This window comes from Salarias fasciatus, chromosome 13 (genome assembly GCF_902148845.1).
Source record: "Salarias fasciatus chromosome 13, fSalaFa1.1, whole genome shotgun sequence".
NCBI classification, from domain to species: Eukaryota; Metazoa; Chordata; class Actinopteri; order Blenniiformes; family Blenniidae; genus Salarias; species Salarias fasciatus.
In genome coordinates, this window is record NC_043757.1 from 28,606,741 (window position 1) to 28,632,409 (window position 25,669).

Sequence of the window (25,669 nt, forward strand, 5' to 3'; positions counted from 1 at the left end):
GGAGGTCCTGGTCTGGATGTGGAGGTCCTGGTCTGGATGTGGAGGTCCTGGTCTGGGTGTGGAGGTCCTGGACTGGATGTGGAGGTCCTGGACTGGATGTGGAGGTCCTGGTCTGGATGTGGAGGTCCTGGTCTGGATGTGGAGGTCCTGGTCTGGGTGTGGAGGTCCTGGTCTGGATGTGCCTTTCCAGCTGACTGCAGTGAAACGAAGCTCCGGTGCTCTGGAGAACATTCCAGAACGTTCCCTCTGCCTTCAGACACCGGGGACACGGAGCCGGGAGGAACCGGTTCTTGTCTCGTCAGCGTCTAGATCAGGGTTCTGCAACCTTTCTGACCAGAAGAACCATTTCAGTGACTTTCCATCAGGTCCAGTAGTTCTGGAGCCATAAAGAACATTGAAACTTTAAAATGAGGCGAATGCTGCTCAGGAAGCTTCAGATGGTTTTGATTCACAAACAAAAAATATATTTTATGATGTATTTATGACGTTAGGGTTCAGAGTAAAGAACATTAGATTAAATTTAACTTATTTTTGTACCTGATTTTAGCAGTTTTGTTCCTCTTTCCAAGTATTTTTTGTTCATTTTGACACTGTAGCTGTTTCAACCATTTTACCTCCTTTTAAGCAGTTTTCAATGCTTTTCTTGCAACTATATTTATGTTCTTTAAGAAATGCTGCACATTTCAGTTTGATCACTTTTCCCATTTCTTGTGGTTTTAGCCATTCTTTCTTAATTTTACTTGTGCCTTTATTTGAAACCCCTTTGAACCAGAGTGACAAATCATTCTGAACAGTAATAAAATAAGTCGAATGTCCATTGACACAGGTTGAAGGCTTCGTGGAGTCGCTACAGAAGGACTGAGGAGCCGCAGGTTGAACACCCCTGGTCTAGATCCCGAGAAGTGAAGGAATGAGCTCGGAAAAAGAAAAGTGCTCCCTGACACGTTTTAACAAGACTGAGCAGTTTGACAGAGACCGGTCTTATCCGACTCATGTAGTCTCTCAGTCCAGCAGACCATCTGGAGCCATCCCTCCCCGGGTTCCCGCGGTGCCGGCGCCCAGGTTCCAGGACCGAGGAGGTCTCGTTCAGCTCTGCTGGCTCAGAGTCCAGATCAGAGTCTGAAGCAGTTTCTCAAAGGGATTCAAACCGACTCACGTCCACTGAGCAGCTGGGCGCCGTCCGTCATTCTGTCCGGTTCCTCCTCCGCAGCCATGAAGGCCGAAGTCCAGCAGGAAGTGCCGAGCAGGAAGTGACGGCAGACTCACCTGACAAGGCGTGTGCACGTCAGATAAGAGCGGCCGGACTCGAACCGCCTCCCACAGACGACCGGAGCGTCCGGCACAGAAGCTTCAGCTGCAACTGGAAGTAAAGAGGTTCACCTGCAGCGAGCAGGAACTCCGAGCTCTGCGACCTTTCACCTCCACACAGTCAAAACCGAAGAGTCCAGACTCACAGTTCTGGATCCAGGAGGACTGGAGTCCAATAAAACACTGCTGCACTGCCAGTCCGATGAAACACTGCTGCTCTCCAGATGAAACACTGCTGCTCTCCAGTCCTGCTTTCTGCTCCGGAGGAACAAAACCTGAACTCACTGCAGCCACATGGAGGATTTCTTTCTTCACATTTAACTGCTTCTTATCTGATCTTCATCCTTCACTGAAGGGTTTCTGATCAGATCTGTTGAAATGTTGCCCGGCAGCACACATTAAAAAAAAGGGTGCATTGTGGGAGGTGCAGGAGCAGGAAGTGTTCGCCTCAGTCCTCCGGAAGAGAAAAGCTCCTTTCTTCTTCCTCTATCGTCTTTCACAGAGCAGAACCGAGAAGGAGACGAACAGCCGCCCAGAACCAGCAGGCTGGATCCACAGGAGGTCTGCGGTCCGAATCCCTGACAGGCCTGACAGATCATCCCGGAACCTTCCACACCGACGTCCGGAGCTGAAGAACCAGACGCCAGAGGCTTCGTCTCATAATTTAATTTATTCATGGACACAAACACAAAAACATCCAGGGAATCGGCTTCTTCGGAATGCTGGGAATGTTTCTCTTCCTTTTAGATCGTCGTGTTTCAACACAAATCAGAAATGTAAATAATGTAAACATCACTGGGGGGGGGGACAAACAAACAGATCCAGCATGAACGCCCCAATAAATAAGGACTGCTCTAATATTCAACAACGATATGCTCACTCTGTAATCACCACAGGTTCACACACACACCGAGAGATACACAACATCTACTGAGGGGGTAACATGACAGGGAGGGGGGTAATGAGATGGACCGGGGGGTAATATGAGGGGGAGGGGGCGACACGCTCAGTGGCGGGCGGCAGACTCTCGGGGGTAGAACTCGGCCAGCGTGCTCTGAGGAATCCTCTTCAGCATCTCTTTGGGGAAGATTCGCAGCAGCTGCCAGCCGATGTCCAGAGTCTCGTACACGGTCCGGTTGTCGTAGGGACCTGAGGAGAGACGGGAATCGAACCTGAGACCCTGCACACACCGCCGCACGTCTCCGGCCTCCACTGACAAAGCCAGCGTTGAGCGTAGCCTAGGGGTGTGCCATATGACGATATAAGATCGTTAAGGATTATAACGTCAGGACGATCTCATAAATCAGAAAGATCGTTAAACCGTCTATAGGGCACGTTCCCCTCCTCGTTGTTTCACCTATATATAATATTTTTTGGAGTGATGATGTTACCTGAAAGCTTCAGATAATATCAACTAAACATTCCCTCCAGTGCAGTTCTCCACATACATAATAGATACATGAGGAGCAACATTAACGATGATTAAGAAAAAAAACAAAAAAAGAAACGCAGCCACAGCCAGAGCTGCGTTCAGGACCAAAGGCAGCTAACAGCGAGCGGAGCGCTGTGGAGCTTCTCTGACTGGAGCTGCTGCTGGGTGGAGGCTGGGTGGAGGCTGTGTCAGGCAGAGCTGGTTTACAGCAGCAGTACAGGATCTACAAGAGATCAGCCGCCATGGAAACACCCCAACAAGCTGGAGGGAGAGACGCTGACGCTAGCACCGATGCTAACACTGGCTAGCGAGCTACCGCTAGCAGTTCACAAGCTAGCATGAGGGATTTTATATACAACAAATCACAGAAATGTGAAAAGACACTTAGTGAACAAACCATCAAGTTAACAGCTGAAATGAACCTTTAGTCTGATCACTAGTGGAACAATGGAGACAGAGCCCTCTAGTGGTCATATAGCGCAACTATTAAAACTATATCCCATTAAAACTGTGCTAAAAAGCTATTTGATATGTTTAGTTTTTTGTGTTACAAAAGTAACTTCATTGTTCATTATCTTTTACCTCATTTTTAAAAGGAGATAAAAGCTTAGATCTCTGAACAAAAAATTGTTCTCAAGCAGCTGTATTATTCACTCAGGTTATAGATATCAAAGTTAAAATGTTTTTGTTCTAAATTGTTGCCCTTTAAGTGGTAACCAGCTAAGTTTGCATTTTTATTGACCCTTTTTAATAATCTATTTAGTGTGTTTAGTTTTCGTGTTACAAGAGTGCACTCTATTGCTGTTCATTACTTTTTATGTTTGTGTTCATTACACATTTTGATTAGAAAAAAACCTGTACTATTTAAATTAAAGCCAGTTGCTTTAGCTTAAATTGTCTTTTTTTTTCTTTTAGGGTTTTACATGTTTAAATATGTTTTATACGTTTTATATGTTTAACATTGGGGGGAAAAAATGGTCAAATTTGCAAATTAGTCTAGAAAAATCAATATAAAAAAGAATCGTGATAAAATCGTGATCGTGATATTAATTTTAAAAAATCGTGATATGACATTTTTGCCATATCGCCCACCCCTAGTGTAGCCCGTGCTGTCAATCCGGTTCTGAAGCCCTCAGACCGAAGACCCGGCTCAGCTGGGTCTGACGGCTGCGGGTTCGATTCCCTCCGAGCAGACGGCTCAAACCAGGGCGTCCTGATGGACAAACGCTGCCCGACGTCTCAGGACAGACGATCATCTGAGGTCAAAACATGAACAGCGTCTCGCTTCAGACCAGTTTTCTGCCCTGAATCACAGCAAGAGGAGGAAACCTTCATCCCTCAGAGGTCTTCATCACCTCCGCAGGTCTCACACCGGCAGTCAGCTCAGTGGAGGCTGATAATCTGAGTTTAGAGTGTTAATCTGAGTTTAGAGTGTTAACCTGAGTTTAGAGTGTTAACCTGAGTTCAGAGTGTTAATCTGAGTTTGAACTATGGAGGCTGTTAAAGGCATACTGGAGGATCCTTAGAACCAGTCAGAATTGTCTGGTTCCAAATCGTAACTGGACAGTCATAATGTCAGTCAATGTGGGAACGCGTTTGCGTGACGACATCATGTGGAGACGCCGCCTCTGTGCCGCTCTGGTTTCGAGCCGAGCCTTGTTTAGGAAGTGATGCAGCGGGAGCGACCATGGCGCCTTATTCAGAAGCAGCTTGCTCGGCCCGCGAAAACCTCTGAAGACGGCCGGCCACAAAAAAAGAACATTGTTTGAGATGGCAGAGCAGAGAAGAGAGGCCGCAGAAAAGAAGGCAGAACGTGTTTTACTGGGAGATTCCTTTACGAGGCGGCGGACATTCAAAGCACAAAGGGATTTAGGACTGATCAGGACGAGGGGAAGTTCCTGCTGGACAGGTAACCTGCTGATTATCCCATTCTAATGTGTTTCTGTTACATAAACACGTCAGACACTACTTTACGGATCGTATTCTGATGTATGATTAGAAGAAGAGTCGACATGATTACAGATGTGTTTTAATCCTATGAAAGACGACGCTCCAGCTGCGCCGATGTAAACAAACTGACATGCGGCTGACGTGCGCGCTCCCACAGTCCTCATGGAGGGAACCGCGCATGGCAGCGCTCCAAAAATGGCAAATCGGCCATGTTGTACGAAATCGGCGGAGAATCCTCGAATATCCCTTTAATCTGAGTTTGGACTGTGGAGGCTGTTAATCTGAGTTTGGACTGTGGAAGCTGTTAATCTGAGTTTGGACTGTGGAGGCTGTTAATCTGAGTTTGGACTGTGGAGGCTGTTAATCTGAGTTTAGACTGTGGAGGCTGTTAATCTGAGTTTGGACTGTGGAGGCTGTTAATCTGAGTTTGGACTGTGGAGGCTGTTAATCTGAGTTTAGACTGTGGAGGCTGTTAATCTGAGTTTGGACTGTGGAGGCTGTTAATCTGAGTTTGGACTGTGGAGGCTGTTAATCTGAGTTTAGACTGTGGAGGCTGTTAATCTGAGTTTAGACTGTGGAGGCTGTTAATCTGAGTTTGGACTGTGGAGGCTGTTAATCTGAGTTTGGACTGTGGAGGCTGTTAATCTGAGTTTGGACTGTGGAGGCTGTTAATCTGAGTTTGGACTGTGGAGGCTGTTAATCTGAGTTTAGACTGTGGAGGCTGTTAATCTGAGTTTAGACTGTGGAGGCTGTTAATCTGAGTTTGGACTGTGGAGGCTGTTAATCTGAGTTTAGACTGTGGAGGCTGTTAACCTGAGTTTAGACTGTGGAGGCTGTTAATCTGAGTTTGGACTGTGGAGGCTGTTAATCTGAGTTTAGACTGTGGAGGCTGTTAATCTGAGTTTGAACTGTGGAGGCTGTTAATCTGAGTTTGGACTGTGGAGGCTGTTAATCTGAGTTTAGACTGTGGAGGCTGTTAATCTGAGTTTGGACTGTGGAGGCTGTTAATCTGAGTTTAGACTGTGGAGGCTGTTAATCTGAGTTTAGACTGTGGAGGCTGTTAATCTGAGTTTGGACTGTGGAGGCTGTTAATCTGAGTTTGGACTGTGGAGGCTGTTAATCTGAGTTTGGACTGTGGAGGCTGTTAATCTGAGTTTAGACTGTGGAGGCTGTTAATCTGAGTTTGGACTGTGGAGGCTGTTAATCTGAGTTTGGACTGTGGAGGCTGTTAATCTGAATTTGGACCGTGGAATCTGCCTCCAGAGGACCGTCTCACCCTGAGCGATGAAGTTCTTCTCAAACTTCTGCAGGAACTCCAGGTAGAGCAGGTCGTCGGAGGTGAGCGCCTCCTCCCCCACCACCGCCTTCATGGCCTGGACGTCCTTCCCGATGGCGTAGCAGGCGTACTGGACACACACACACACACACACACACACACACACACACACACACACACACTGTGTGGTGAAGTCTGCCGGTCCCTGCGGCGCTCCCGGGCCAGGGCCGGGTCTCACCAGCTGGTTGGACACGTCGGCGTGGTCCTTCCGGGTCATGCCCTCGCCGATGGCGGACTTCATGAGACGGGACAGGGAGGGCAGCACGTTGATGGGGGGGTAGATCTGAGGAGACAGAGTCCACGGTGAGCGTCCAGCAGGCGCCGTCACGGCGGAGGGGATGCACGCTCCTGACAGCCGCTCTGATTCTAACGCCACGCCTTCAGAGGCTGCCTGACGTCCAGACGGGGCGCTGCGCTGCGTCGGGTCACTGAGGGGTTCGAGACCTGCTGCAGGGTTCCTGTTCCGCTAACAGCTGGGCTCAGCTGGAGGGCCCACGGTCAGGACCGGGTCACGAGTGGCCGCAGCCCGCTTTAGACTCTGAGCCATGCTACATGCTACATGCTAAACATGACTCACTGACAGAGACGTTCAGCTGACCTCCAGCTCACCTCCAGCTGACCTCCAGCTGACCCCCAGACCTCCAGCTGACCTCCAGCTGACCCCCAGACCTCCAGCTGACCTCCTGACCTCCAGCTGACCTCCAGCTGACCCCCAGACCTCCAGCTGACCTCCAGCTGACCCCCAGACCTCCAGCTGACCTCCAGCTGACCCCCAGACCTCCAGCTGACCTCCTGACCTCCAGCTGACCTCCAGCTGACCCCCAGACCTCCAGCTGACCTCCAGCTGACCCCCAGACCTCCAGCTGACCTCCTGACCTCCAGCTGGCCTCCAGCTGACCTCCAGCTGACCCCCAGCTGACCCTCCAGCTGACCCCCAGCTGACCCTCCAGCTGACCCTCCAGCTGACCCCCAGCTGACCCTCCAGCTGACCCTCCAGCTGACCCTCCAGCTGACCCCCAGCTGACCCTCCAGCTGACCCCCTGACCCTCCAGCTGACCTCCAGCTGACCCCCTGACCCTCCAGCTGACCTCCAGCTGACCCCCTGACCCTCCAGCTGACCCCCTGACCTTCAGCTGACCTCCTGACCTCCAGCTGACCTCCAGCTGACCCCCAGCTGACCCTCCAGCTGACCCCCTGGCCCTCCAGCTGACCCCCTGACCTTCAGCTGACCCACTGAGCTTCAGCTGACCCTCTGACCTCCAGCTGACCTCCAGCTGACCCCCTGACCTTCAGCTGACCTCCAGCTGACCCTACAGCTGACCTCCTAACCTTCAGCTGACCTCCAGCTGACCCTCCAGCTGACCTCCTGACCTCTAGCTGACCTCCAGTTGACCTCCTGACCTCCAGCTGACCTCCTGACCTCTAGCTGACCTCCAGTTGACCTCCTGACCTTCAGCTGACCTCCTGACCTCCAGCTGACCCCCTGACCTCCAGCTGTCCCTCACCTTCAGCTGACTTCCAGCTGACCCCCTGACCCCCCGCTGACCTCCTGACTTCTAGCTGACCCTACAGCTGACCTCCAGCTTACCTCCTGACCTTCAGCTGACCTCCAGCTGACCCCCGACCTCCAGCTGTCCCCCTCACCTTCAGCTGACCTCCAGCTGATCCTCCAGCTGACCCTCTGACTGCTAGCTGACCCTACAGCTGACCTCCAGTTGACCTCCAGCTGACCCCCTGACCTCCAGCTGTCCCTCCAGCTGACCCCCTGACCTCCAGCTGAGAATGTGGGCGTGGCGGCGGAGCGTACCTGTCTGTTGTGCAGCTGCCGGTCCACGTAGACCTGGCCCTCCGTGATGTAGCCGGTCAGATCAGGGATGGGATGAGTGATGTCTGAGGAGGACAGAGCCAGTCAGTGTGAGGGGCCTGCAGGAACAGACCCGCCTGGAGCTCCCAGACCTGCAGGAACAGACCCGCCTGGAGCTCCCAGACCTGCAGGAACAGACCCGCCTGGAGCTCCCAGACCTGCTGGAACAGACCCGCCTGGAGCACCAAGACCTGCAGGAACAGACCCGCCTGGAGCTCCCAGACCTGCAGGAACAGACCCGCCTGGAGCTCCCAGACCTGCAGGAACAGACCCGCCTGGAGCTCCAAGACCTGCAGGAACAGACCCGCCTGGAGCTCCCAGACCTGCAGGAACAGACCCGCCTGGAGCTCCAAGACCTGCAGGAACAGACCCGCCTGGAGCTCCCAGACCTGCTGGAACAGACCCGCCTGGAGCTCCCAGACCTGCTGGAACAGACCCGCCTGGAGCACCAAGACCTGCAGGAACAGACCCGCCTGGAGCTCCCAGACCTGCAGGAACAGACCCGCCTGGAGCTCCCAGACCTGCAGGAACAGACCCGCCTGGAGCTCCAAGACCTGCAGGAACAGACCCGCCTGGAGCTCCCAGACCTGCAGGAACAGACCCGCCTGGAGCTCCAAGACCTGCAGGAACAGACCCGCCTGGAGCTCCCAGACCTGCTGGAACAGACCCGCCTGGAGCACCAAGACCTGCAGGAACAGACCCGCCTGGAGCTCCCAGACCTGCAGGAACAGACCCGCCTGGAGCTCCCAGACCTGCAGGAACAGACCCGCCTGGAGCTCCCAGACCTGCAAGAACAGACCCGCCTGGAGCTCCAAGACCTGCAGGAACAGACCCGCCTGGAGCTCCAAGACCTGCAGGAACAGACCCGCCTGGAGCTCCAAGACCTGCAGGAACAGACCCGCCTGGAACTCTGACACCTGCAGGAACAGACCCGCCTGGAGCTCCAAGACCTGGAGGAACAGACCCACTTGGAGCTGCGAGACCTGCAGGAACAGACCCGCATAGAGGTCTAAGACCTGCAGGAACAGACCCGCCTGGAGCTCCGAGACCTCCAGGAACAGACCCGCCTGGAGCACCAAGACCTGCAGGAACAGACCCGCCTGGAGCTCCGAGACCTCCAGGAACAGACCCGCCTGGAGCACCAAGACCTGCAGGAACAGACCCGCCTGGAGCACCAAGACCTGCAGGAACAGACCCGCCTGAAGCTGTCCCTGGTAAACCATCATGACCGAGTCCTCCTGAACAGCGGCGGCTCGGTGAGAGCCAGCAGTCTCCAGCCCGCCATGCAGTAACAGGGACTCCTGCTCAGCTTCGTCGGGTTGCTATGGCAACTGCCAGCATCAGACACGTCCGCCGGTCCCGGCCCGGCGGAGAAGGCTCACCGTCGTTGGGCATGGTGAGGATGGGGATCTGGGTGATGGAGCCGTTGCGGCCCTCCACCCGGCCGGCGCGCTCGTAGATGGTGGCCAGGTCGGTGTACATGTAGCCGGGGAAGCCGCGGCGGCCGGGGACCTCCTCCCGAGCTGCCGACACCTGGAGGGACAGAAGAAGAAGAAACCTCAGCGCCGGTCAGGACGGACGGCGGCACGCCGCCCGCTGCAGCGCCGTCCGCACCGCGACCCGACCGTCACCGCGGGAAGCGCTTCTTCTCGCCGCACGCTGCACGGCAGCAGAAGAAGAAAGAGGAGCGCCGTCCTCCAGCGGAGTCAAGTGACGCCGGCTCCTCCATTATGGAGGAGAAGAGGCAAACAGCTGGTTCCAAACCCTCCACCAAAATGACCAAAAGCAAGTCCTTGCTCCAGAAGTCAGGTCGGCGGCGGCGGCGGCAGCAGCGGCGGAGAGAATGTGTCCCATTCATCCCAGATGCAGAGGTTGGCGGCGGCGGGCGGCGCTCCTGAAAGCGCGGCTCGACCTTCAGCGCTGAATGGGAGCAGAAGTTAAATGTTAATGTCCCGCGTCTTTGTGCGGCCTGAATTACCCGAGCCTCGCTCGCCAGCCAAGGTCACGGACGGCAAACACGGCGAGGGGAAGACGCACGTGCGCGTGCACGGCCCGACAAAAAGCCGCATTGTGCCGGAGATGGCGAACTGTGCAACATAAATGGATTATCACACGCTCACAAAGGAGGAGTGAGAGGGCCCGACTCCGCCGCTCCGCCGGGGCCTGGGGGGCCGGTGGCGGGGCCTGGGGGGCCGGTGGCGGGGCCTGGGGGGGCCGGTGGCGGGGCCTGGGGGGCCGGTGGCGGGGCCTGGGGGGGCCGGTGGCGGGGCACTTCCTCTGAGGGCCGCCGAGCAATCATGAAGTTAAAGTATTTCCTGGAAGAATGAAGACACACTGCCCTTCCTTCCAGCGCACGGCCGTGCTCGTGGCGGCGCCGCTCCGTGGACGGCGTGCTGCCGCTGCACCGAGCACTGTTCACTCCCAGCTGACGTCTGTCACAGTAACAGGTAAACAGAGGAGCGCCGGGAGAGCACACGAAGCCCCGGGGCTGATGGGAAGCAGTGGTGAGACTCGCTGCGTCACATCCAGCCGTCGACCTGCCGGACAGCCGGGTGGGACGCACACCGGTCTGTTCCATGAGGATCCGCCATGTTTACAGCGAGCAGCAGACAGAACAGTGGCTTTCTGTCTCTCAAGGGCTCTGATTGGACAGCAGGAAGAAGTGATGTCATCACATCTACAGGAAGTAAATAAATTCCACTTCCTGCTTTTCTCTCTGGATTAACTTTGACCCTACAGCTTCAAAGGCCATTCTATCCACTCCCTCTAGTGAATGAGTCGTCTCCATTCGAGCCCAGCGCTCGCTTCCGGGCGGCCATCTTGGAAGATGAGCGCTGTCAGGAGCGACTGAAGTTAGCTTAAAGCTGGAGAAGGTTTCCATGAAGGAGGACGGATTTGATTCGACTTTAAAGGGATACTTCAACATTTTGGGAAATTGGCCCATTTAGCGCAATTCCTTAGTCATTCGAACAGCAGACTGACTGTTTCTGTGAGGCGAGCTGTTGTTTATCCAGAGGTGAGCGGGGAAGGTTTTCAGGACGGACACAATGGAAGTGGATGGTATTTTTGTTCCCCCTCCTCAAACTCATCAAATACACAATCCAACAACCCCAAAACACTTTGGTGGACACGTTATAATCCACACATTCACTACACTGTGGAATATTAATGCAAAATGACCAGATTGAGTTGTTTGTGTGAAGATTGCTAAGACGGAACTACTTACTAAACATGGCGTCTGGGCGTAGTGATTTCAAAAGAAAAAGTAGTTCCCAGAATTTGCTTCAGTGTCATAACGCTACAATATTATTTGTTGGTGTTCCACAGCGTAGTGAATGTGTGGATTATAACGTGTCCACCAAAGTGTTCTGGGGTTGTTGGATTGTGTATTTGATGAGTTTGACGAGGGGGAACAAAAATACCGTCCACTTCCATTGTGTCGTCCCGAAAACCTTCCCCGACTCACCTCTGAATAAACAACAGCTCGCCCTCACAAAAAAGTAAGTATGCTGTTCAAACGACTAAGGAATTGCGCTAAATGGACCAATTTGCCAAAATGTTGAAGTATCGCTTTTAAACCAGAATGAACCAGACTCGGGTCAGAACTCAGTTTCATTCAGAATGAGGCGTTTAAAGGTCAGTACTATGATTAAAGCAGATTTAATTTTGAGAATTAAACTGGGGACGGACTGGAAGAGCCAGATGTGGTGTTCAGAGCCAGATGTGGACGCAGAGGCGTTACCTCTCTCAGGGCCTCGGCGTAGGAGCTCATGTCGGTGAGGATGACCAGGACGTGCTTCTCACACTGGTAGGCCAGGTACTCCGCTGTGGTGAGCGCCAGGCGGGGCGTGATGATACGCTCGATGCTGGGAGACAAACACCGGAGGTCAGTCGCCTGCACGGGCCAGAGACTGGAGCAGGGTAGAGACTGGAGCAGGGTAAAGACTGGAGCAGGGTAAAGACTGGGAGCAGGGTAAAGACTGGAACAGGGTAGAGACTGGGAGCAGGGTAGAGACTGGAGCAGGGTAAAGACTGGAGCAGGGTAAAGACTGGAGCAGGGTAGAGACTGGGAGCAGGGTAAAGACTGGAGCAGGGTAGAGACTGGAGCAGGGTAAAGACTGGAGCAGGGTAGAGACTGGAGCAGGGTAGAGACTGGAGCAGGGTAAAGACTGGAGCAGGGTAAAGACTGGAGCAGGGTAGAGACTGGAGCAGGGTAGAGACTGGAGCAGGGTAGAGACTGGGAGCAGGGTAGAGACTGGGAGCAGGGTAGAGACTGGGAGCAGGGTAGAGACTGGAGCAAGGTAGAGACTGGAGCAGGGTAGAGACTGGAGCAGGGTAGAGACTGGAGCAGGGTAGAGACTGGAGCAGGGTAGAGACTGGGAGCAGGGTAGAGACTGGAGCAGGGTAGAGACTGGAGCAGGGTAAAGACTGGAGCAGGGTAGAGACTGGAGCAATGTAAAGACTGGAGCAGGGTAGAGACTGGAGCAATGTAAAGACTGGAGCAGGGTAGAGAGTGGGAGCAGGGTAGAGACTGGAGCAGGGTAGAGACTGGAGCAATGTAAAGACTGGAGCAGGGTAGAGAGTGGGAGCAGGGTAGAGACTGGAGCAGGGTAGAGACTGGAGCAGGGTAGAGACTGGAGCAGGGTAGAGACTGGGAGCAGGGTAGAGACTGGAGCAAGGTAGAGACTGGAGCAGGGTAGAGACTGGAGCAAGGTAGAGACTGGGAGCAGGGTAGAGACTGGGAGCAGGGTAGAGACTGGGAGCAGGGTAGAGACTGGAGCAAGGTAGAGACTGGAGCAGGGTAGAGACTGGAGCAGGGTAGAGACTGGAGCAGGGTAGAGACTGGGAGCAGGGTAGAGACTGGAGCAGGGTAGAGACTGGAGCAGGGTAAAGACTGGAGCAGGGTAGAGACTGGAGCAATGTAAAGACTGGAGCAGGGTAGAGACTGGAGCAATGTAAAGACTGGAGCAGGGTAGAGAGTGGGAGCAGGGTAGAGACTGGAGCAGGGTAGAGACTGGAGCAATGTAAAGACTGGAGCAGGGTAGAGAGTGGGAGCAGGGTAGAGACTGGAGCAGGGTAGAGACTGGAGCAGGGTAGAGACTGGGAGCAGGGTAGAGACTGGAGCAGGGTAGAGACTGGAGCAGGGTAAAGACTGGAGCAGGGTAGAGACTGGAGCAATGTAAAGACTGGAGCAGGGTAGAGACTGGAGCAATGTAAAGACTGGAGCAGGGTAGAGAGTGGGAGCAGGGTAGAGACTGGAGCAGGGTAGAGATTGGAGCAGGGTAAAGACTGGAGCAGGGTAGAGACTGGAGCAGGGTAAAGACTGGGAGCAGGGTAAAGACTGGAGCAGGGTAGAGACTGGGAGCAGGGTAGAGACTAGGAGCAGGGTAAAGACTGGAGCAGGGTAGAGACTGGGAGCAGGGTAGAGACTGGGAGCAGGGTAAAGACTGGAGCAAGGTAAAGACTGGAACAGGGTAGAGACTGGGAGCAGGGTAAAGACTGGGAGCAGGGTAGAGACTGGGAGCAGGGTAAAGACTGGAGCAGGGTAGAGACTGGAGCAGGGTAGAGATTGGAGCAGGGTAGAGACTGGGAGCAGGGTAGAGACTGGAGCAGGGTAGAGACTGGAGCAGGGTAGAGACTGGGAGCAGGGTAGAGACTGGAGCAGGGTAGAGACTGGAGCAGGGTAGAGACTGGAGCAGGGTAGAGACTGGAGCAGGGTAGAGACTGGGAGCAGGGTAGAGACTGGAGCAGGGTAGAGACTGGAGCAGGGTAGAGACTGGAGCAGGGTAGAGACTGGGAGCAGGGTAGAGACTGGAGCAGGGTAAAGACTGGGAGCAGGGTAGAGACTGGAGCAGGGTAAAGACTGGGAGCAGGGTAGAGACTGGGAGCAGGGTAGAGACTGGGAGCAGGGTAGAGACTGGGAGCAGGGTAGAGACTGGAGCAGGGTAAAGACTGGGAGCAGGGTAGAGACTGGAGCAGGGATAGAGACTGGAGCAGGGATAGAGACTGGAGCAGGGTAGAGACTGGGAGCAGGGTAGAGACTGGAGCAGGGTAGAGACTGGGAGCAGGGTAGAGACTGGAGCAGGGTAGAGACTGGGAGCAGGGTAGAGACTGGAGCAGGGTAGAGACTGGAGCAGGGTAGAGACTGGAGCAGGGTAGAGACTGGAGCAGGGTAGAGACTGGAGCAGGGTAGAGACTGGGAGCAGGGTAGAGACTGGAGCAGGGTAGAGACTGGGAGCAGGGTAGAGACTGGGAGCAGGGTAGAGACTGGAGCAGGGTAAAGACTGGGAGCAGGGTAAAGACTGGGAGCAGGGTAGAGACTGGAGCAGGGATAGAGACTGGAGCAGGGATAGAGACTGGAGCAGGGTAGAGACTGGAGCAGGGTAGAGACTGGAGCAGGGTAGAGACTGGAGCAGGGATAGAGACTGGAGCAGGGTAGAGACTGGGAGCAGGGTAGAGACTGGAGCAGGGTAGAGACTGGAGCAGGGTAGAGACTGGAGCAGGGTAGAGACTGGAGCAGGGTAGAGACTGGAGCAGGGTAGAGACTGGAGCAGGGTAAAGACTGGAGCAGGGTAGAGACTGGAGCAGGGTAGAGACTGGGTCTCAGGGTCTCACGTGGGGTCGTTGGCCAGATTGAGGAAGAGGCAGACGTTGTCCATGGAGCCGTTCTCCTCGAAGTCAGACTTGAAGAAACGGGCGGTTTCCATGTTGACCTGAGACACAGAAGACACACGTCAACACGGAGGAGAGACCTGATGATGCAGAAGCATGAAGAGAGAGAGAGTGTGTGTGTGTGTGTGTGTGTGTGTGTGTGTGTGTGTGTGTGTGTGTGCGGTGACGGAAACCCCTGCACCAGCCTCGGATTTAAAGACTCCTAATGAAACATGGAGGCTGGACGGCTGTTGTTCCTGTGAAGAGGAAGGAGTCCAGGCCAGGCAGGAGCGGACTGAAAACCAGAGCTCTCATTAAACCACGTCAGCAAGGACCTGCTGTGTCCAGCTCGCTCCCTGTCCCTGCTGAAGATTCATGCCGACGTGTTTCAGGCCTTCTGGACAGCTGTGCTGTTAGACTAACCAGAGCGAGTGTGGATTAATGGCGTGTGTGTGTGTGTGTGTGTGTGTGTGTGTGTGTGTGTGTGTGTGTGTGTGTGCTGGGAGCAGGTCAAGCAGCTGAGGAGCAGAGAACCTGATACGGCCGCCTGTTGAATGAGGAAGCTGTCTACATGGCTGAGGGATATGCTCAGAGGTGCAGAAGTAACGAGGGGCTTTGCGGCTGAATCACCTGGTGAATAAAGACGGGCGCGGGGCGGGGAGCGGAGCGGGGTGTCACGTCAGGGTTAAGAGGGGGATTAGAGCCACAGATGGGCTTTGAAAGGCTGAATGCCGCTTACCCCCATGGCTGCGAACACAATGGCGAAGTTGTCGGCGCTGTAGTCCATCACATCCTTGGATTTCTGCACCAGGCCGGCCTGGCGACAGATCTGAGCAGCAATCTGGGAGCAGGAGACACAGCAGGGACAACATGAAGACACGCCCAGGAAGCTGTCCACACCCAGCCGTCCCTACTGCATTCTAAAGACGTCTGTCCACTCAACCGTCCTGCATCCAAACATACCCAGAGCAAGGGGGGCTCCCGGAGCCCGGACCGCATCAGGACCAGACTCCAGGAGCCCTCCCCCAGGGCCAAGGGGGGCTCCTGGAGCCCGGACCGCATCAGGTCCAGACTCCAGGAGCCCTCCCCCAGGGCCAAGGGGGGCTCCTGGAGCCCGGACCGCATCAGGTCCAGACCCCAGGAACTTATTATCAACTTCTGTTCCTCGGGTTCTCCTGCAGACGCTCCTCGGGTTCTCCTGCAGACGTTCCTTGGGTTCTCCTGCAGACGTTCCTTGGGTTCTCCTGCAGACGCTCCTCGGGTTCTCCTGCAGACGCTCCTCGGGTTCTCCTGCAGACGTTCCTCGGGTTCTCCTGCAGACGCTCCTCGGGTTCTCCTGCAGACGCTCCTCGGGTTCTCCTGCAGACGCTCCTCGGGTTCTCCTGCAGACGTTTCTCGGGTTCTCCTGCAGACGCTCCTCGGGTTCTCCTGCAGACGCTCCTCGGGTTCTCCTGCAGACGCTCCTCGGGTTCTCCTGCAGACGCTCCTCGGGTTCTCCTGCAGACGCTCCTCGGGTTCTCCTGCAGACGTTCCTCGGGTTCTCCTGCAGACGCTCCTCGGGTTCTCCTGCAGACGCTCCTCGGGTTCTCCTGCAGACGTTCCTCGGGTTCTCCTGCAGACGCTCCTCGGGTTCTCCTGCAGACGCTCCTCGGGTTCTCCTGCAGACGTTTCTCGGGTTCTCCTGCAGACGCTCCTCGGGTTCTCCTGCAGACGCTCCTCGGGTTCTCCTGCAGACGCTCCTCGGGTTCTCCTGCAGACGCTCCTCGGGTTCTCCTGCAGACGCTCCTCGGGTTCTCCTGCAGACGTTCCTCGGGTTCTCCTGCAGACGCTCCTCGGGTTCTCCTGCAGACGTTCCTCGGGTTCTCCTGCAGACGCTCCTCGGGTTCTCCTGCAGACGCTCCTCGGGTTCTCCTGCAGACGCTCCTCGGGTTCTCCTGCAGACGCTCCTCGGGTTCTCCTGCAGACGCTCCTCGGGTTCTCCTGCAGACGTTCCTCGGGTTCTCCTGCAGACGCTCCTCGGGTTCTCCTGCAGACGTTCCTCGGGTTCTCCTGCAGACGCTCCTCGGGTTCTCCTGCAGACGCTCCTCGGGTTCTCCTGCAGACGCTCCTCGGGTTCTCCTGCAGACGCTCTCGGTCACCACCACTTGTACTTGTATAAAACCTTCAGTTCTGTTTTCCGCCGGAGGAGCGGCTGCTGGTTTTAATCACAACCTCTCGTTACGCTGGAACTTCTCAGTTATCATCCTGAAGTTGACAGAAGTTAAAACTGTCTGTTCTCTCAATGAGACGTTGCCATGGCAACTTTGAAAATGCGTTTTTAGGGGCCATCAAAACATCTCCCGAAAGAGAGAGGGAGCGAGCGAGAGACAGCGCTCCTCCACTGTGACAATGGTTTTCCACTGCGCCACATTAACAGCATTAAATTCCGTCCCTGAGCGCCGACATGGAGGGGCCTGCAGGAGTGAGGAGAAGAATACGGAGGTCGGCGGCGGTTTCTAAATAAACCGCTTCTCCTCCTCCTTCCAGCTGAAGAGCACAAAGAACAGCCAGCGGCCTTTCACTGAACAAACCTCAATTGTAGCAGAGTGCTTCAAAAGATTGAATCAATCAATAATACTCAACAATGGAACAGTTCTGTTTGTTTCATATTATTTTTTTTTTGCCTTGGGACCATTTCAAACACGTCCTGTTTAAATCCAAACTGACAGGAAACAGCAGACGGCGGCCCCATGTGGTGGAGGACTGCAGGAACCGGTGCACCTGCTGGTCTGGCTGAACCGGGTCCGGGTCCAGGTCCCGGTCTACACCCCCCCCTCAGAACTGCACCCAGCACGGATATTTCAGGAGGGGAATCCCGGACGCTTGTTAAATTCTCAGTAGGAACAGTGAGTCATGAAGCCGTGCTGGTCCCCAGACTCGGCCCAGACAGGAAGTGAGATCTGCTCATGTGACACTGTGGAAAGACCCGACTCAGAATGACGGTGTCAGGTCCTACAGCGCGGCCGCGCCGCCGCCGCCGCCGCCGGGGCCTCACCTCGTTGTGCGGCAGCCCAGCAGCAGAGAAGATGGGGATCTTCTGGCCTCTGGCGATGCTGTTCATGCCGTCGATGGCCGAGATGCCGGTCTGGATCATCTCCTCGGGGTAGATGCGGCACTGGGGGTTGATGGGCTGACCTGGACGGCACGGAGACGGGAAAACCTGGTTAAACACCGACTGACGGGGGACACGGTGGTGCAGTGGTCAGCAGTCCGGGGGTCTGTTCTGCAGTTTTAACATGAGCTTCCGCAGAGGCCCAGATCTGGCAACCCGCGGCTTTCTGCTGCCATGTGCTGATGTCCAGCCTTACCCATGATGTCCAGGTAGTCCTCGGCCAGCACGCTGGGCCCGCGGTCGATGGGCTTCCCCGAGCCGTTAAAAACCCGTCCTGAGAGAGAGACACCGGGAGACAGAGAGGGAGAGAGAGAGTGAGCAGCTGAGCTGGGAAAAAGAAAGCTACCATCTGATTGATGCAGAAGTTAATTCAAAGATAATTAGTAAAAACAGCAGGACAATGAAATTCATTAGATGACACTCCTAAACACATCTGATCTATTCTGCTGGTGTCAGACTCTTCAGAGGAGCCAGGAGAGCGGCGTGATGGCTCTTGTCGAGTCTGCAAGTAACAAGTACGAGCGATTAGAAATTCACGGACGAGCTTAATGATGCTTCAGGAACAAAAGCGGGTTTACTTTCTGCTTCTGTCTGAATGTATGTGACCTTGTGCTGTACTGAGATAATCACATGGATGTAGACGTTCAAAAACATCCAAATAAAATCTTTTATTCGGCGTTGTTTACAGCGCTGACTGACAGTCCCGGTGAATCTACGATCACGGAGGTTTTTCTGAGCGGATGAAGTGGTGAGCGGAGCTGGAACTCATACCCAGCATGTCCTCCGACACCGGCGTGCGCAGGATGTCGCCGGTGAACTCGCAGGCCGTCTTCTTGGCGTCGATGCCGGACGTTCCTTCGAACACCTGGGTGAAGACAGGAGCTTCAGCCGGCGGCGTGTTGCCGTCACGCCGCCGGTCTGCAGAGGAGGAGCTGGACGCAGCGCCGGATGACTCCACACCGCTGAAGGTTCCCCCTTCCAACCCGCCTGGACCACGTCTCCCTTTGTGACACTAGCATGACGTTCGGGGTATACACTCTCCAGACCACACACTTTTCACAATAAGAACCCTACGTAAACACTGGACCCCTTCAGCAGCGCTGACCACTTCATTATGTCTGTATATGGCGCTTCGATGCTTCTTATTACTGTTCTGTATTTTTGTGGGAGTACTTCCTATTAATCTGCACTGCTGCTACTTGTCGGGTTCGTTGTACACCTGCAGAATGACATTACAGTCTCTCAGTGCTGGCTACGCGAAATTCCAAGAAGTGACCACAAAATCCAGGCTGTCCACCCAGAAATGTGCGCCATCTTGGAATTTTGCGCTGCCTATGCAATTATCTGTCCGTCAATAAAAGGGGCGGAGTCTGCAGCGTCGGCTCAATCACAAACGGTACCATCATGCTTTTGGGTTTCCCTGCTGCCTCTGGCAGCTGACACACTCAGCTCAAGTTTAGCCAGACGGTTCCCGCTAGCGGTTTTCCCAGCGAGCCTGGCTGATACTCCCTTTACAAAATAAGATCTCTTCATAAGAAACACTCAAACCGAACGCAGCAGGCCCGGCTGCTGCGGGACTTCACAGGAAGACGAGTCCGAGCCTGAAGCAGGCCAGCTTCCGTCGTTCCTAACCTCTACAGGTCAACACAGCTCTGAAAACACAGGAAGTCCCTGTTGGTGTCCGTGTTCTTACTGAAGGAGCTATGAAATTCCGTCAGCGCTGCTCATTTTCATTGTTGATGGTTGCTTTATGTTGTGACTGACGGATGAGGCTCACGCCTCACTTGGACCGCTTCGACCCACAGAGTCAGCAGGCGCGGCCCAGAAGCCTCACCTGAACCACGGCCTTGGTTCCGATCACCTCCAGGACCTGGCCGCTCCTCTTGGTGCCGTCCGGCAGCGTCAGGTGGACGATCTCGGCGTATCTGGGAAACTGCAGCGGAAGCGTTCAGCCTCCTGAGCGTCCCGCTGGCAGAGCGCCGGGTGTGGCGGCCTCCGCCGGCTCTGGACTCACCTTCACGTTATCCAGGATCACCAGCGGTCCGTTCACCCCCGACACGGTGGAGTAAGCTGAAAGACAGGAGAGAGGCGGAGTTCAGTCCTGTCTCCGTCCCGACAGGCTACAGGACATGACAATAACAGGCGAAACATTCAATAATCCCATCTCCGCGTCCGGCCGGGCGTAAGCAGACGCCTCATAATCAGCTGACCTTTCACGCTCCGGTTTTAACGGCTCTGGAGCACTCCCGCGCCCAAATGTCAACGGCAGGCAAATGTCACGGCAGAAATGCAGGAAATGCACATGTTATGTCCAATTACAGAGGCGCGCGGCGCGGCGGCGTCCCAGACTCACAAACACAAGGGTCATCATTGATGAAGGTTAGTGGGAAGCTTCCCTAACATTAGAGCGTAATCAGAGTGGAGGATGTGCTGGAAGGAGAGCGGCGCTGCAGAAGGAAGCCACAACGCCGCGCCATCTCCCTCCGCCGGCATTACCAGCACACTGCCATTTGCTTCCGGGCTCCGCGAGAACCCTTCCACCGCCGCCGCGTAAAGGCACCCTTTCTTCCTAAATAACACTGAGGATGGTGAAACGAGCGGGCAGAGCCTTCAAGACGAGAATTCAAGTCCGCAAAGCTTCAAACTTCACTCCTCAATCTGTGGAAAGTTGGTTTTATGACAAAAAAAAAGAGAGAGCTGTGATGGTTACTCCAGGAAATCCAGTCATTCAATCACCTGCAATACTTGAGCCAAGTCTTCATTATGGGGACTTGCTGTGGAGAGAGCGTCTGCAAACGGCTAAAAAAGCCTCCAGTCTGGGAGCAGCTCCAGCGAGAAAAGGAGAATGCTGCTCATTGTGTTTTCTCCCATTGATCAGTTCATCTCTGAAGCTTTCAGAAGAACACTGGACTTCAAAACAAAGGACGGCTGCTCAGCTGAGAGCCGTCACAGAGGGATGTTTAACAGCTGGAGCATGAACTCAGCCGAGGTGGATCACAACGCTGAGCCAGGACACGAGCTGCTGTCCCACAACGTCCGTCTGCTACATCTGTCAAATCTCCTCCTCGAAATATCAGATAATCTATAAGAGGAGGAGGGAAGTCTCTGCAGAAGGTGCAGACGCTGTAGGGATGAAGCCAGCGCTGGCTGTGGGGCTGGGAAGGACTCCGCTCACGGTTGTAATGTATCTTAATGTAACGCTGTATTCGGAGCACCTGCAGGCCAAAACGCCCCCTTACTGCTTTCCAGGATGTTGACACTGTGTCCATCTGGAAAATCGATCCCAGCTGATAAAGGCTGGTTGAACTCTTAAATACCAGCAGTGGCTTCACGGGCAGACGCCACAAGTCATTTTCAGCACTTCAGCTCAGCAGGAGGAAGAACGAGTGGCCGAGGCCGCCGGCGCCACCGGGGACGAGGAGCCACCGGGGACGGCGGTGAGGAGCCACCGGGGACGAGGAGCCACCGGGGACGGCGGTGAGGAGCCACCGGGGACGGCGGTGAGGAGCCACCGGGGACGGCGGTGAGGCGCCACCGGGGACGGCGGTGAGGCGCCGCCAGGCTCCCCACCCAGCATTGGGAGATGCTGCTGCTGAGGCCCAATCGATCACGCTTCATTCAACACGGCACATCTGCAGCCCTGGGGGGGTAAAATGCTGAGACAGGGGGCAGGAGGGGGGCGGGGCTTTCTATCCTGCTCCGGCGCTCCTCTCTGTGTGAACCGTCAGTCCGGGGCCGATATCAAAGGCGCCGGGAATTAGAGCAGACTGCCACCAACACGGAGCACTGAAGCCCGGCGGGGGGCGTCCACTATGCCACTAATTAGGCAGGGGCCAACAAAATAACCTGTCAATGCACTACAGTAGCACAGCCATTTCCCACACACACCTGCACGGCGCCCTCCATTGTGTGTGTGTGTGCGTGTGTGTGTGTGTGTGTGTGTAGGAGGGAGGGGGCTGCAGGCTGTTGAAAGAGCACGATAAAAATGGCTCAAGTGTGATGATAAAAACCAAGGGCAGCCTAAATACCCAGAAAATATTTTGCTCTCCAAAGCAAAATGAGTTTTACTCTAAACAGCCTTTATCTCAGTTCTTGCTTCAGGGCCCGGCGCGCTGAATGACTCAAGCTGTCACACACACATCTCTCTTCCACGCCGGCCTTGTGCAGCGATGCCGCGGCTGCTGTAACCTTTGCTTACCTCATTTACCAATGAGAGGCGCCCAGTTTGTGCTTTAATGATGTGCTGGCACAAACACACACACTCCAACACGTGGTTTAAATAACCGTCAGCCCGCCATGAGCGGCAAGGCAGCTGCAGGCTGCAGCTGCAGGGCTTACACTCCTCCACCTGAGGACTCCTTCTGCGAGGCGTCGCCAGATTTAAAGACGATAATCAGCTAACAGCGACTACACACACAACACACAACGTCTGGACACAACATAGGAAATACACCGCGTCACAATGTAACCAGTAAAAATGTCTGAAGGAAGAAAGCCTTCCGCTGAAGCGTCAGCCGAATGCAGAAGCATTTCAGAAAGACTGAAGCAGTCAAAGCTTTGGACCAGCGCCGATATTCAAACTCTTCCAGGAACCAGAGGTGTGTGTTCAGACGCGTCTGGAGCTTTTTATCTCAATCTTCATCAACCATCACATTTTAAACTGCTGCAGCTGGAGGCTGTTTGTGCCACATGTAGCATGTAGCATGTAGCATGTAGCATGTAGCATGGTCCCAGTGAGAATCCAGCTTCAGGAAGTGAAGCGAGCCAGGTGGAGAGGAGCGCTGCCGTCTCCTCACGCTAGCCGCTAGCTAGCAGCTAACAGCTTCAGACAAGAGCATCATTCAGTTAGTGATCAAATTAATGGGGACAGGGCGAAGGACAGGGAGGACAGGGAGGACAGGGAGGACAGTGAGGACAGGGTGGAGGACAGGGAGGACAGGGTGGACAGGGTGGAGGACAGGGTGGACAGGGTGGAGGACAGGGAGGACAGGGAGGACAGTGAGGACAGGGAGGACAGTGAGGACAGGGCGAAGGACAGGGAGGACAGGGAGGACAGGGTGGACAGGGCGAAGGACAGGGAGGACAGGGTGGAGGACAGGGAGGACAGGGAGGACAGTGAGGACAGGGCGGAGGACAGGGAGGACAGGGAGGACAGGGTGGACAGGGCGAAGGACAGGGAGGACAGGGTGGAGGACAGGGTGGACAGGGCGAAGGACAGGGAGGACAGGGTGGAGGACAGGGAGGACAGGGCGAAGGACAGGGAGGACAGGGAGGACAGGGAGGAGGACAGGGAGGACAGGGCGAAGGACAGGGAGGACAGGGAGGACAGGGTGGACAGGGCGAAGGACAGGGAGGACAGGGAGGACAGGGAGGACAGTGAGGACAGGGCGGAGGACAGGGCGGAGGACAGGGCGGAGGACAGGGCGGAGGACAGGGCGGACAGGGCGGACAGGGAGGACAGGGAGGACAGGGTGGAGGACAGGGTGGAGGACAGGGAGGACAGGGTGGAGGACAGGGAGGACAGGGAGGACAGGGAGGACAGGGAGGACAGTGAGGACAGGGAGGACAGGGAGGACAGTGAGGACAGGGTGGAGGACAGGGTGGAGGACAGGGAGGACAGGGAGGAGGGCAGGGTGGAGGACAGGGCGGAGGACAGGGTGGAGGACAGGGTGGAGGACAGGGAGGAGGACAGGGTGGAGGACAGGGTGGAGGACAGGGCGGAGGACAGGGTGGAGGACAGGGCGGAGGACAGGGTGGAGGACAGGGAGGAGGGACTGCAGAGGAGAAGCCGTTTCACAGCACAATGATTTCCCGACTCCGGCAGAACGGCCGCGGCGTGAACACCTAGCCGACAGCCTCCTCATCCCTGTCGCCATGGCAACCAAAGCGGCCTGGCTGCTTCTCCCACTCGGCGGCGGCGGAATCCGTGGGTCCGACGGCGCGATGCTTTTTGGAGTGAGTGGATGTGGCGCCCTGCTGTGAGGGATGAATCCATAATGAGCTGTAATTGCCCGTTAATGTCACACACTCCAGAGCGGCGCCGAGAGGAGCCAGAAATGATCAAATCCAATTGATTTCACTCCTCGAATCACTTGATTTTTATTCATTGTTGTCTGACTGCTCTTTCAGAGGCTGGGTGAGGTTCCACAGCAGATCTTACCGATTTCTCCCACACAGATGGGATCAGGGGAAATAAACCTTCACCACGAACACGTCTGCATTCCAGACTCCAGTTCTCAGGCGAGGAAAACACTCCGGCAGCCTCCCCGGCCCGCAGCAAATAATGCTTTTAATGAAAATTCCATCAAATTTTCACAACATTATGTTTATGATCCCCCCCCCCCACACACACACACACATAAATGGCAGCTCGTCCATGTTTATAAAAGGACTTAATAGCTACACTTAGCCTGGAAATTGCCCACGGGCCTCAAAAGAGATACATATGGCTATTTACTGAAGAGCGATGATAATAATAATGGAGCGCGGAAAATTGGGCCAAATAATTATACAGGAGCCCCTCAGAAATCCATAAGTCCGCCGCAACAAGGAGCCTGCAGAACACTCTTCAAGACTCGCTTCCTCCATTCCCCCGGGACAGGGGGGGCCCGGACCCGGAGCCGGGAGAACCCCCGAGACCTGAACCAAGGACTCTCTGAGCCACAACGGACCGATCCAGGACTGGACATCCAGGCTGTCTGCAGGACAAGACCGGGGCCGGCGGCGGCTTCAAGACGCTTCGGATCAGAACCACATGTCTGCAGGACTGTTAATGCAGGACCCGGTCCAGGACCAGGGTGTTTCACGCAGGACCCGGTCCAGGACCAGGGTCTTTCATGCAGGACCCGGTCCAGGACCAGGGTGTTTCACACAGGACCCGGTCCAGGACCAGGGTGTTTCACACAGGACCCGGTCCAGGACCAGGGTGTTTCACACAGGACCCGGTCCAGGACCAGGGTGTTTCATGCAGGACCCGGTCCAGGACCAGGGTGTTTCACGCAGGACCCGGTCCAGGACCAGGGTGTTTCATGCAGGACCCGGTCCAGGACCAGGGTGTTTCATACAGGACCCGGTCCAGGACCAGGGTGTTTCACACAGGACCCGGTCCAGGACCAGGGTGTTTCACACAGGACCCGGTCCAGGACCAGGGTGTTTCACACAGGACCCGGTCCAGGACCAGGGTGTTTCACACAGGACCCGGTCCAGGACCAGGGTGTTTCACACAGGACTCGGTCCAGGACCAGGGTGTTTCATGCAGGACCCGGTCCAGGACCAGGGTGTTTCATGCAGGACCCGGTCCAGGACCAGGGTGTTTCATGCAGGACCCGGTCCAGGACCAGGGTGTTTCACGCAGGACCCGGTCCAGGACCAGGGTGTTTCACACAGGACCCGGTCCAGGACCAGGGTGTTTCAGGCAGGACCTGGTCCAGGACCAGGGTGTTTCACACAGGACCCGGTCCAGGACCAGGGTGTTTCACGCAGGACCCGGTCCAGGACCAGGGTGTTTCACACAGGACCCGGTCCAGGACCAGGGTGTTTCACGCAGGACCCGGTCCAGGACCAGGGTGTTTCACACAGGACCCGGTCCAGGACCAGGGTGTTTCACACAGGACCCGGTCCAGGACCAGGGTGTTTCACGCAGGACCCGGTCCAGGACCAGGGTGTTTCACACAGGACCCGGTCCAGGACCAGGGTGTTTCACGCAGGACCCGGTCCAGGACCAGGGTGTTTCACACAGGACCCGGTCCAGGACCAGGGTGTTTCACACAGGACCCGGTCCAGGACCAGGGTGTTTCACACAGGACCCGGTCCAGGACCAGGGTGTTTCACACAGGACCCGGTCCAGGACCAGGGTGTTTCACACAGGACCCGGTCCAGGACCAGGGTGTTTCACACAGGACCCGGTCCAGGACCAGGGCGTTTCACACTGTTTAAATTCTCATTCAAAACAAGATTAGCATAGAGCGGCCATGCTGC

At 55.5% G+C, this 25,669-nt stretch overlaps 2 protein-coding genes across 3 annotated transcripts in view; both read right to left on the reverse strand.

The window, feature by feature from the left end:
• The window catches only part of shtn1 (shootin 1), a 34,881-nt gene extending 33,574 nt beyond the window's left edge, over positions 1 to 1,307 (reverse strand). Inside the window, exon 1 of the mRNA XM_030106517.1 lies at positions 1,157 to 1,307. Coding sequence (XP_029962377.1) covers positions 1,157 to 1,214 — 58 coding nt within the window. The 5' untranslated portion in view covers positions 1,215 to 1,307. The remainder of the gene's footprint in view (positions 1 to 1,156) is intronic.
• atp6v1ba (ATPase, H+ transporting, lysosomal, V1 subunit B, member a) overlaps positions 1 to 25,669 on the reverse strand; it is a 38,203-nt gene that overhangs the window by 2,883 nt on the left and 9,651 nt on the right. The window contains exons 2-14 of one of the 2 annotated variants that reach the window (XR_003932639.1): positions 19,707 to 19,762; positions 19,527 to 19,625; positions 18,464 to 18,557; positions 17,889 to 17,966; positions 17,576 to 17,715; positions 15,281 to 15,382; positions 14,506 to 14,603; positions 11,633 to 11,756; positions 9,273 to 9,423; positions 7,834 to 7,916; positions 6,205 to 6,309; positions 5,967 to 6,096; positions 2,243 to 2,457 (exon numbers count right to left, since the gene is read on the reverse strand). Coding sequence is in view for 1 of the 2 variants with exons in the window: in XM_030106516.1 (XP_029962376.1) it covers positions 2,315 to 2,457; positions 5,967 to 6,096; positions 6,205 to 6,309; positions 7,834 to 7,916; positions 9,273 to 9,423; positions 11,633 to 11,756; positions 14,506 to 14,603; positions 15,281 to 15,382; positions 17,576 to 17,715; positions 17,889 to 17,966; positions 18,464 to 18,557; positions 19,527 to 19,625; positions 19,707 to 19,762 (1,403 nt within the window). In the remaining variant the exon portion in view is untranslated. Of the gene's footprint in view, positions 1 to 1,959; positions 2,458 to 5,966; positions 6,097 to 6,204; positions 6,310 to 7,833; positions 7,917 to 9,272; positions 9,424 to 11,632; positions 11,757 to 14,505; positions 14,604 to 15,280; positions 15,383 to 17,575; positions 17,716 to 17,888; positions 17,967 to 18,463; positions 18,558 to 19,526; positions 19,626 to 19,706; positions 19,763 to 25,669 lie in introns of those variants that run through there. The other variant, XM_030106516.1, reaches the window with a different exon arrangement.